Source organism: Hippichthys cyanospilos, chromosome 11 (genome assembly GCF_059441005.1).
Source record: "Hippichthys cyanospilos isolate Australia breed blue-spotted pipefish chromosome 11, RoL_Hcya_1.0, whole genome shotgun sequence".
NCBI lineage: Eukaryota > Metazoa > Chordata > Actinopteri > Syngnathiformes > Syngnathidae > Hippichthys > Hippichthys cyanospilos.
This window is the reverse complement of record NC_142379.1, coordinates 19,322,581-19,334,095: the sequence shown is the minus strand read 5'-3', so window position 1 is coordinate 19,334,095 and position 11,515 is coordinate 19,322,581. Positions and strand designations below refer to the sequence as shown.

General features: G+C 40.9%; 1 protein-coding gene across 1 annotated transcript; it reads left to right on the top strand.

Annotated features, from left to right (window-relative positions):
* Positions 1–2,169: 2,169 nt before the first annotated feature.
* Positions 2,170–10,502, top strand: ccnl1a (cyclin L1a). Its single transcript, XM_088427433.1, has 10 exons — positions 2,170–2,501; positions 2,688–2,762; positions 3,057–3,166; positions 4,670–4,790; positions 4,893–4,957; positions 7,456–7,555; positions 7,631–7,735; positions 7,845–8,098; positions 9,193–9,291; positions 9,362–10,502. Exons 1-10 carry the CDS (start codon positions 2,256–2,258, stop codon positions 9,819–9,821), a joined length of 1,635 nt encoding a protein of 544 aa, XP_088283559.1. The 5' UTR covers positions 2,170–2,255; the 3' UTR covers positions 9,822–10,502.
* The last annotated feature ends 1,013 nt before the right edge of the window (positions 10,503–11,515 follow it).

The window sequence follows — 11,515 nt, the reverse complement described above, 5'->3', positions numbered from 1 at the left end:
AGAGGATATTGAGATTTGAATTCATAACTTCTGACAGAGACATGCCAACGGAGTAAGATCGCTGTCAAAAAGACATTCATATCCGCGAATCTAAATTATGTGACTTTTAATTGTTGTCATGTGACAATGACTCTGAATGGCAAATGGACTTTCACTTACAAAGGGCTTTCTGCCTTCAAACTCCAGTCCTCGAAAGCCGGTATCCTGCATTTTTTCCAGTTTTATCACCCCAACACACCTCATTTAAATGTTTAGTTCATTAACAGGAGCTTGGAAATGATCCTAATCACTTGAATCAGGTGTGTTTGAGAGAGAGGATTCAAAAACATGCAGGATACCAGCCCCCGAAGACTGGAATTCAACACTTGTGCTCTAAATTGTGTGAGTGAATTGTTTTTGTGTAAAAAGCTATAGAATGATCCAAAGATGTTACAACATTTTGTGACTTAGGGTTAGGGTTAGGGTTACGAATTATATATATATATATATATATATATATATATATATATATATATATATATATATATATATATATATATATATATATATATATATATATATATTATTTGAAAAAGATTCATATAAAATACAATATAAATTGGACAGTAACGTCATTATCAAAAGATCAAAAGCTATATAAGCACAAAAATATTAAAATCTTTATTTGTAATTAATTCATCTTTATTTGTTACTTGGATTCCAGCTCAGTGTTTGTGTGTGCATCAGAACCAAATGTTTTTCAAAGGGGAGGGTTCTTTCAAATCAATTGCAGTTTTTTTTTCCTGCCAGGAGAGGTCCCTGTCAGTTCCGAAACTTTTCCAAACTATTGGCCCACAAAAGCTTAATTTGAGCATCACAAAAAATGCACATACATTTTTCTTAACAGTGAAGCATGATGAGATATTGAAAGCTCACTGTAGCAGACCGCCATTCTCTACTTGACACATACAGGGAGGATGACTCCAGAAACTTTTTTTTACACATATCCTTTTTACATTTCACATGAACAATTCCTATGCCAATATAACAGAACAAAGAACAATAACAAAATACATCCAAACAATCGGACATTGCAGATAATAACACCCATATCATCAATACATGAGTGATTTTTGATTTGTAGTCACGAAAAAAAAAGAATTCAAACATACAAATTTAAGAGTTGCACTCACAGGTTAAACAATTCAAACACACAATTTAGACTTTCGGATACGAAGGGTCAAACACGCGTCGGACCACGATTGCACTGTGCTGAAACCAGAGCATTCAAAAGATGTCCGTAGCTGTAATACTCTAAAAGTTAGATCGTTAGTTCCCTCTAATGTCTGTCCACCACTACTGCAACGCCTTGGGCTCTACAATGTAAATTGTACATTATTGCTGCATTGATCATTCTCGCATCTAAATAGATAATACAGTAGTTCATAATTTTGTACCAGATAATTTGACTATAGACTTCCAATCGTATGGTACTGAATGAATGATGCTGAGGCCATAATAAAATCTAGCGCAAAAATCTAGCGCAATGTAAAATAACGAAATTAATAAAGCTTGTCTTGATGACTAAAATGCCGTTTAATGGTACACGCCGTTTATACTTGTGAGACTGCGCGTTTTGCGTGTGCGTGTTTGTTTGCTAGTGCGCACGCGCGTGAGCGTGATTGCGATTTGAGCTGTGTATACGTTATGAACACGTTGGCGGATGGATATGTTCCAGAGGTAAGCGTAAAAAGTCTGGAACTTCCCGTAACCTACGTCATTTGAGGTGCGATTTCCGCTTCCCTTGGGTAAAATTTGTAGCTCAAAGGCGTGTACGGCTAAAAATAAGTTGTTCATACATCCCTTTGAAACACATGTAAACACATATACTCCTTTACTCACCAGAAATCGTTTTACATTTTTACTATCCAGGATCCTGTCCGAGCAAACAATTTTGTGAATGCATTTATTTTTGTTTTAATACAGTCTTGAATGGGATTTCTTGGAGGTCAAATATGACATGTAAACTTTGAAATATAAAACATACGCATACCAAAAAAAATCAATCGCACACACAGGCGCGTGCTTTCCGTACAAGTGAACAAATTAGTATTTAACGTTTTAAATAAGAGTTCTATGAAACTAGTTTTCGTCTCGGATGTATACTAACGCCTGGCGCGCCAACAGCCTTGTGACGTCACCATCTTCGTCTGGCAGAGCGGTACCCTTTTCCGTCTTACTGCCCGATCTCTGTCGTCGTCGTCGTTTTATTCCTAATGAAGATGGCCACAGATCCCCTTTCTGTATCTTCAACCGCGTCAACAAACAACGATGGCATCCTAATTGGGGACAAAGTTTACTCCGAAGTACATCTTACGATCGATAACTCTCTCATTCCCGAGGAAAGGCTCTCTCCGACGCCGTCAATGCTCGACGGCCTTGACCTCCACACCGAAACCGACCTTCGAATCCTGGGATGTGAGCTGATCCAGTCGGCCGGTATTCTCCTTCGTTTGCCGCAGGTCAATATATTCAAAGTGTTTTAAGAAATCTCGTGTTACGAGCACTGTTTTGTCCAACAAAGCGGCCGCGGCCTGCTAGCTTTTAGCTGCTAGCTTGCTATGTCGTTGGCGTGGTGGAGTCAAAATGGCGCTCGATCTATTGTGCTCCTTCGGCAGTTAAACTGAATAATTATGTATTTTCTTCAGGTGGCGATGGCTACAGGGCAGGTGCTTTTTCATCGTTTCTTTTACTCAAAGTCTTTCGTCAAACATAGTTTTGAGGTAAGTAAAGTTGAGTGTTGTCAAGTTGCTAGGCCGTTGCTGCCGTCTCATGCTAGCGTATCGTTGGTGAAACGTTGGCGGGCGCCATGTTGGATACATTCAAACGCGGCCTAATCCCCTTTGACATTTGTTTCCGAATAATCCCCTCAACGTATTTCCAAAGTTACTGTCAATTACACTTATGGATAATTGGCGGCATCTCTTAAGCGATCGTAAAGGATATACGCCTCCGGTGGTATTCTCTTTTCTTCGACGAGCCCTTTCTTGCAACCTTGTGCTTCATTTTGTATTTAGATTGTTGCAATGGCTTGTATAAACTTGGCCTCCAAGATTGAAGAAGCACCCAGGCGAATACGAGATGTTATCAACGTTTTTCATCACCTGAAGCAGATTAGAGTGAAAAAGTAAGTATCAGTTTTTGGTGGATTTGTCCCGCATTTGAACATATTTCTCTTTACACATTTCAGCGTTATAATTTTCCTGAAGAACTTTAAAAGTGTTTCTGGTTGATAAAAGTGCCCTTCTGTTGATCACTGAACTCTTTGTTCAAACTTTTCAGTTTCTCTCACAATTATGCATTTGCTCATTTAACGGTTTAGCTTTGACCACCACCTAAGTTTGTCATCGAAACTCAAGAGCATCTTAAGCATATGGCTCCATTGATTTGGCAGTCTAAAATTTTAGTTCTGATTAGAAGTGTGTTCATGACATTGCAATGAGACCTCGTCATTAACTTGGCTTCTTTTTTCCCTTGCAACCAACTAACAGCGACCAGCTACATTTACCAAAGCCTGGGTGATGTGGAATGGTACGTAAGATGAAGCAGTCGGCATGACAACCATGATCCAAGGGGGCCTATCTCCTCGCCCAGGCCCCTTCCTGTGGGAGACGCCCGTGGTCTGCGCCACCTCGGGGCACTGGGATCGGGGATGACAGGTTGGCCGGAGGTCCTTGGCCCCCTGGGCTCCTTGAAGACTTCTGTGGTTCAGTCTTAAGCTTTGGGTATCTGTCCAACAATCTACAAACCGCTGGGTAAAGTAGCTCTCTTTTTTTGATTGTGCCTTTAGCGCAAAAACCCATTCACTAGCTGTCTTTAATGCTATTTTTGAAATATCATCTTGTTCGTTGCAAAAAAAAAAAAAAAAAGCCAATATCTTTTGGTATGGTTACCATGGTATCTTTGATGACGCCGCCCATTGCCACGTTTTTTGCCATTTTGTGTCTTGTTAACCTCATCATGATGAGTTTCAGTTTTTAAGTCGAAATTTTTAGAATAGTACTGTTGACATTTGAGACAATTATTTACCTGCCTTTTAGGCCAACATCTGTTTTTCACAAATCTGGATTTAAGCCTTTTTGGTAACATTATATTTTACTTATCAGTTGTATGCATTACATATTGTAGGTTTATCACAATTTGGAGGCATACTCAAACACATACAGTTAGCAGATGTACTCCTATTCCATTTGAGCCAATCCTTTAAGCTTTTCAATGACTTGACATTTGTTTATAACAAGTTCAACATTGTAAAGAAACATGTGTGCATTTTCCCATTTTGCAACTAGTCGTCTAAAGTGAGGTGGTTAAAATATGAATTATTTGTCCAAAGGAATGTGTAGTTTTAGGTTTTGGATGCAACGATCATGGATGATATTTCAATGCTTTATGTGACAAGCTGTGATTGAGTTTGACAGCTACAGATCCCATAAGCTTACAGAACCACAGAAGTCTTCAAATCCCAGCAGACTGTCAGAGGCATGCAGTTAACAAATCTGCTGAGAGTTGGTTGGAATAGGGAAAAATAGAACAATAGAGTACATTGAAACAGAAGGGTTCTTTTTGTGGGCGGGTTTGAGGTTGTCCGAGGAAGGGAACAATCTTTTATTTTGATTCCATTGTAAACTAGGACTCCAAGTTCATTGATTCTTGATCAGAACTACATTAACACCAAAAATCAAGTCATCAAAGCTGAGCGGCGTATTCTCAAGGAACTGGGCTTCTGTGTGCACGTCAAGCATCCACACAAGGTAAGGTCTCATCCTGCACTGGATTTTAAAATGTAGCGATACTTACATGTCACTTCAAGGATAATAATTTGCAAAACTTTTTTTCCCCCTTCACTTGTCTAGATAATTGTCATGTACTTGCAAGTGCTGGAGTGTGAAAAGAATCAAACGCTGGTCCAGACTGCCTGGTGAGTTTCATCTGTTTTCCCACTCACCTCACATTCAGCTACTTCCTCTCTTGTATCAGACAAGTTTCAGCAGACAGACACGGGGCCTGGGCTAAAGATGAACCTTGAAATGTTTTAAAGGCCACCTGATTGTCATCATTAAAGCTTATTTTGGTGGAAAGCTGCATCTGTCTGTTCAGTACTATTCAGACATCCTCGTTTGCTTTTTAAGCACATTAAAACATTTTGCCCATGTTTACTTCAATATGCCCCACTTCACGTATTCCTGCAATTTCTATTATTGCACCCCTGTGACATCTCACACGTGTGCCCTTAATGTGGCCTTGCTGTAAATTGTCGATGGTGTCAGGGAGCGTGATTTAACTTTGTCCTTTCTCTCTACTCTTTGATTAAAGGGTAGTCCGTGCTGGTAAGTCACATAAAGAACCTCTGAACTCTGCCTCCTCCAACCACATGACCTCAGGAAGCCTCTCTCCCCTTTGGCTGGCTGCCCTCTCCACACAGCCAGTCCCAATGCTGAGAGTCGTTGAAGGGGGCGCTCGGGCCTTTCCCAACAGCCTACATCGTCTTATTTTCTCTTGGCTCTCCACAAGGATTTGTATTTTTCTTTGTGCCAAGCCTTTTTATACTTTTTTTTTTTTTTTAACTTTTTAGTTTACCTTTATTTGGCATTGACCAGATTTTTTTTTTTGGAGCAGGTAAAAACTTAATAGCCTAGTGTGAGTCATGTCCCCAACTGACGTGTTGTCCAGACATGTCTATTTTGCAGGCGGATCCAGTTCTCAGGTTTTGGCTCCCGGGACCCTTCTTGCCCTGCACCCGTCACTATTCAACAAAGTTGCCATGTTGTCTTGTTGGCATAGTTTTTGATGCCGAGCCATTAAAGTATCTTGTGGCTCACTAAATGTCCTATAACTCTTGAGGCCAGAGAATGACAGTGTTAAATATTTAAGTTGAGCGCACATTGGGGTAACATTGCAAAGATTTTTGATTATTATATTTTTGTGGTTTTGACTGGCCAAACAAACATTCAAGTATTCTAGAGCTTGGTTTTCAGTTTTGTTGTTGCTATTTCACCATTTTGCCCCTCTTAGACTATTACCTCTTCCATTTTGTTTAAATCATTTTTGTCTGTCTTCCATTGACATTGTTTAAACATGTTATTGCCCGATATACGTCTTGTTTTTCAATGTCACCACATTTAGTTTAATCTTGGAAAATTGCAGATTAGTATCAGTTACGGTGGCAAAGTTTGGTCTTGTAAGCTTATAAAAACTTGACTTCCCTGGGACTAGCTTTGGCGCATGTTGGACCTGAAATGCTTTCGCTTCAGTGTCCCTTCAGATCTAAGCATATGTGTGTGATTTAGACACATTTCCTACATATGTGTTTGCATGTTCCCCAATGGCATGTTATCACCAAGTCTGCGCTCAGCAGGGTGTTTTAAAGGCTGGCAGGCTTTCAGAAGGAAGTTTTGTGATTGATATTCCCATGGATATCCCCAGAGAGAAATGGACAAAGTTAAACATAGACCCTGCAAAGTTTATGTAAACCCTATCTATTTCTTCCTATCTTTGGCAGTGCAACATTTGACTCGGATACTGCAATACAATGGTACCTCAAATTTGGTTTTTGAAATATTTTTACATCGATTTTTATATGGAATGATCTAATCCATAATTGACACCCTTTAAACCTTTAGTACATTACATAAATCCTAAGTCAATCATGCATGTAAAAAGTTGTATATATATTTTTTATGGGGGGGTGTCATGCAGCTCATTTAACCCTTGCAGTAGTTTGTCCAATCCTTTGATCTTATGACAATTTACATAAAATGGAAAGCTTTGAAAAAAGACACTAGGGAGCTGAAAATTTACCCAGGTGGTGACTATATGACAAAATTCAGCACGGCATGACCACTTCGTTATCACACTACTAGAAGTGTGTCATTCTAATTCTAAGGCTTAAATACTGCAATAATGATGTGGAAGAAAATGATAAAAACTGCACCATTTAAGGAAAATTGTCTAACAGATTTTCCTCTCAAGCACTTAATCTATAGCTACGGCATGTGTCCACCACCCCCAGCATCAAACTCAAATGTGTTTAACATTTTGGATGTCTCTGTGGCCACATGTGCAAAATTGAATGTAAATAGCACCTAAGTAAATTGTGCAAATCATCTTGATGCTGTGTTTGTGACCAGTCGTCAGCGGCAGGTTGTTTTGCTCATTTTGGGGTATCGGCACTAAGTCTTGTGTGGATGCTTGATGCGCACACAAAGTCTGCTGTCTTTGTCATAAATCAGGATTTAAGCCTTGGTGTGGGATGAATGTCTCAAGTTCCTCTTAAAAGCATTATACATGGGCGTGTTAATTAGCCTTCAAGTGTCTTTTTTGAGGTACCACTGTATTCTGCGGTTAATTAGAGTAAGCAAATGAATTTGTTTAGAGAAGATGCTATGTGTTTTTGTTTGCTCTTCTTTGTTTTTAAAGGAATTACATGAACGACAGCTTGAGGACCAACGTGTTTGTGCGGTTCCAAGCAGAGACCATTGCCTGTGCCTGCATATTCCTTGCTGCCCGAGCTCTGCAGGTGAGGGGGTTTTTAAAATAACAAAGTACCATGGGGCTGAGGAATTTTGAAGCAACCAGCCTCCGTTTTTCGCAGATTCCCCTACCCTCCAAACCTCAGTGGTATCTTCTGTTCGGGGCAAGTGATGACGACATTAAAGAAGTCTGCATCACCACCCTTAAACTGTACACAAGAAAGAAGGTAAAACATCAAACACATGCTTTTTTCTTCCCCCTCAATGACAAGAACAATGGAAGTGCTGCAAAATTGCATGTGAGGCTCAGTGTTAAATTCTCAACTTGTTCCTCAGCCCAACTATGAGCAGCTGGAGAAGGAAGTGGACCGGAGGAAGATGTCTTTGGCCGAAGCTAAGCTGAAAGCAAAAGGACTGAATCCAGACGGCACTCCGGCATTGACCGGTCAAGGGGGCTTCTCGCCTGCCTCAAAACCCTCTTCCCCAAATGTGGTCAAAGTGGAAGAGAAGTCACCTAACAGCCAAACGGTCAAAGCTGTTAAGAAGGAGCCAGATAGCCGCACACAGATGACAAAAAGTCCCCACAATGGGTAAGAAATCCCACTCGCGTCACACATCAGAATGCTTTCATTTGGAGATAACTTGCCTCCAAATGACATTGGTTAGTCAAATGGAAGTGTGTGTGTGTGTGTGTGTGCATGCATCTGTATATCTGTGTATGTTTATACAGTTGAAGCCACAAGGTTACATACTCTGCAAAAGCACTTTTGCCTGACTCAAGTAAAAAAAATTACGTGTGCGTGTTACACACAGCTAGTTTTAAAATGCGCAAGTAAAAACTGTCAATAAAAACAGAAACAAAGAAATGTTGACAACTTGCAAGTTTGGTATTTTAACCAGAAACTTGAGGTCAGATCAGCCTTTCACGGGTCTCATAAAAGGGTGTGGTGGGTTGCACCTGGCCCCCTTGGCCTTGGCACCTGTGTTATAATGTAATATTTTCTTTCATGGCAAAAGTTTACATACCAAAATATACTGTCTTTAAATAACAGCGGGTGAGTCCAGATGAGGAGGCAATGACTTTGGAACCTCTCGATGTATTTTAACTCTTTGTTTCTAAAATTCAAATCTTAATCTCCCTAATCAGCGATTTATTTTTTTATTTATTTATTTTTTTTCTTGATGATGTTGTTTATTTTTTTTACGGCCGCGTGTTGACATTGGTAAGGGTGACAGCAATAAATATTGCGTTTTGAGCTCAAGGTAGACAAACCGCTAGCAAAGTTAAGAAGGCCTACTTCAAAATAAAAGCTTAGTACATTTATTGTATTGTCCCTGTATTTTTGCTGTTTAGTTAACTTTCGCATCACGCGCTTGCTGTGGTATTAGTCTTCCTTGGTTTTTGCATCATCACGACACCTGGTTTTGGACTTGCTGTTTTGGTTTCATCTTAACCAGAAATGCATTTTATTCCTTCTGGGAACTGTCGACATTTTTCAATTGCAGAAAATTTGGTGCATTTCTAGTTATTTGTGCCTTTGGTCGGCTAGATGATTTAGGTCATTCAAAGTTTCTAGCATAGAGGAGCAAAAATATATTTGTAGTAAATAATGAATTTTATTTGTAATTAGGTGTAACGATCATTTTCCATACCGTAACGCTCTATTTTCATCCTTGGGGTCAGATTGAGGAAGGAGGCAAAGATCGGGAGGAACAGCCGAAGCGGCAGTCGTTCGCGATCCAGAACGCGTTCGCGATCCAGATCTCGTTCCCCCCGCAGACAGTAAGTCAACACGGCTTGTGGCGCGGCTGCCTTCATGCTCATTTTCCCGTCCGCCTTCCATGTCTTTCAGTTACAACAGCCGGCGCAGTCGCTCGGGGACCTACAGTTCTCGATCGCGCTCGCGATCCCACAGCCGGAGTCCTTCGCCTCGGAGACACCCCCCCTCGCCCCTCCTGCCTCACCTCAAGTCAAAGGCCGGCCACCACGGCAACAGCGACTCCAAGAGCAGCGGGCGTCACAACAACAGCGGCGGCCACAAAAGGAAGCGCTCGCGCTCTCGGTCCCGTTCCCGCACGCCGCTCAAAGCTGACAGGGAGCGCGACCGAGAGAGGGACAGGGACCGAGACCGCGGCGCCTTTGACGCGTCGTCCAAGAAACACAAACACGAGCGCGGCGCCGGACATCGGGACAGGAGGGACAGGGAGAGGTCGCGCTCGTACGACAGGGACAGGGAGCGCGATCGCGCTCACAAAAGCAAACATCACAGCGGTAGCGGCGGACATTCGGGACATGGAAGACACCGCCGCTGACCTCACGGAGGCAACGAGACTTGCAGAGACTGTACAAAATTTCCAGTAGTGTCCGATCCAGCCAGCCAGCGTTGACTTTTGGGTTTTTTTTTTTTTTCTTCTGGGTTTCCCTAATGCGGTTTTCATTTCACTCTAAAGATGTCTCTTTCAAAGGAATGTACATTTTGGTTACATTTGTGATGGCATACAGAAACTTGTTTTTTTTTTTGCCACAAGTGTGTGGAGGGGTGTCTTAAAGCCACATGCCTGCTAACATTTAGCTAAACTGTGGCTTTGTCCGGGCAAAATGTTGTGTTGCGTAGCCTAGTCCTCAGCCCCCGCCCTGATCGATCACACGTAAGGAAGCGATGCATCTATTTACAGTGTAAAGTTGGATAATGTCCACTGGCCAAATGTCAATGCTTTAATTTTTTAAAGCGATCAGCACAGTGGATAGCTATGATTAAAACATCCAATAAAATCATTAAGACGCTCGGGATGTTGCAGGAAGTTATTTTGTCTCCCAAGTTTACTCTTTTTGTTTCCAAAGAGCAGTTCTGTTGCTGACCAGTTATTCTTATTTACGTCATGTAATGCAGACATAATTTGAATATATTTTTGGGTGGTTAACTGGTTACACTGGTTTTAGTCCACGAATATTTATGTCCAATTTTTATTCAATAAATGAGTTAAAACACTGAATTGAATTTTGATTTTTAGAAGTCTGGTCAAAGTATGAATATAAACATGTAGCACCACTTATTGGCTCCCTTGTGAGGATTTGGGTGATTAATATCCGCTAACCAATTGTTACTGTTGTATTAGTTTTGAAACTTATCACCTGAAAAAATGCAGTTTGTTGAAAGCTCGCTAGGAAGTGCTGTTGGTTATTTTTGGGTGTGGGGGTTTCTGAGTAACGGAGTGGCTGATGAGGGGACAGACAACACAAAGCTGAAGCATCATCGATAATCAAGCCTGTGGCTTTTAAGGGACAATGTGTAAGACTTAGACCGTTTTTCATTGTTATAAACATTTTATCAATTTAAAAACTTGCAAATGAATGTATTCTTACAGTATCTTTTAAATATAATCGTAGGTCTATTATATTAAATGCGCGGTGGTGCTCCTGCCATGTCTTTTTTTTAGCTACGGACAATGGTAATTGAAGCACCTCCTGCAGGCCGTAATGAAAAACGGTCTAAATCTTACACATTGCCTCTTTAAGCACCTTCAAAACATTGAAGGCTTTTTATGACGCAGTTTGCCTAGACAAACGGCAGCTCTTTTTATATGCGAGCCTGAGCCGAAATACCGTTGTTGAGCGTTTCCATCAATCTAAAAAAAAGCAACTTCATGGGCAATTACAGCAAAAGTATTTACAAATGCATCTTTCAATCCACAAATGTGTATAATGTATCCGTAACCACAGTCACTAACGCGTAACGAGTCACAAATGTGCAACAAACGTCCACAAAAACGCAAAGAGAATTCATAAATGCGCAATGAGTCACAAAAGTGTGCACTTGAGTTGTGTGCGTAAACAGGTAGTATAATTATGCCCCCTCAATTGGCTATATTTTTACATGTGACCTTTGCAACAGTCCTGCCGAACGTAAAAGTCACATATGCTGTGTGTTGCTCTGTGTCAACCCATACGCACCACTAGGGGGCACTACTACTACCAACAAAAATGCCCAAATAATTGACAGCAGTCT

Excerpts from the sequence above, each read along its gene's own strand:
- ccnl1a (XM_088427433.1), top strand. The coding sequence starts at position 2,256 with ATGAAGATGGCCACAGATCCCCTTTCTGTATCTTCAACCGCGTCAACA. Across the intron at positions 4,791-4,892 it reads ACGTCAAGCATCCACACAAG|ATAATTGTCATGTACTTGCA; the intron begins GTAAGGTCTCAT and ends TCACTTGTCTAG. Across the intron at positions 9,292-9,361 it reads TCTCGTTCCCCCCGCAGACA|TTACAACAGCCGGCGCAGTC; the intron begins GTAAGTCAACAC and ends CATGTCTTTCAG.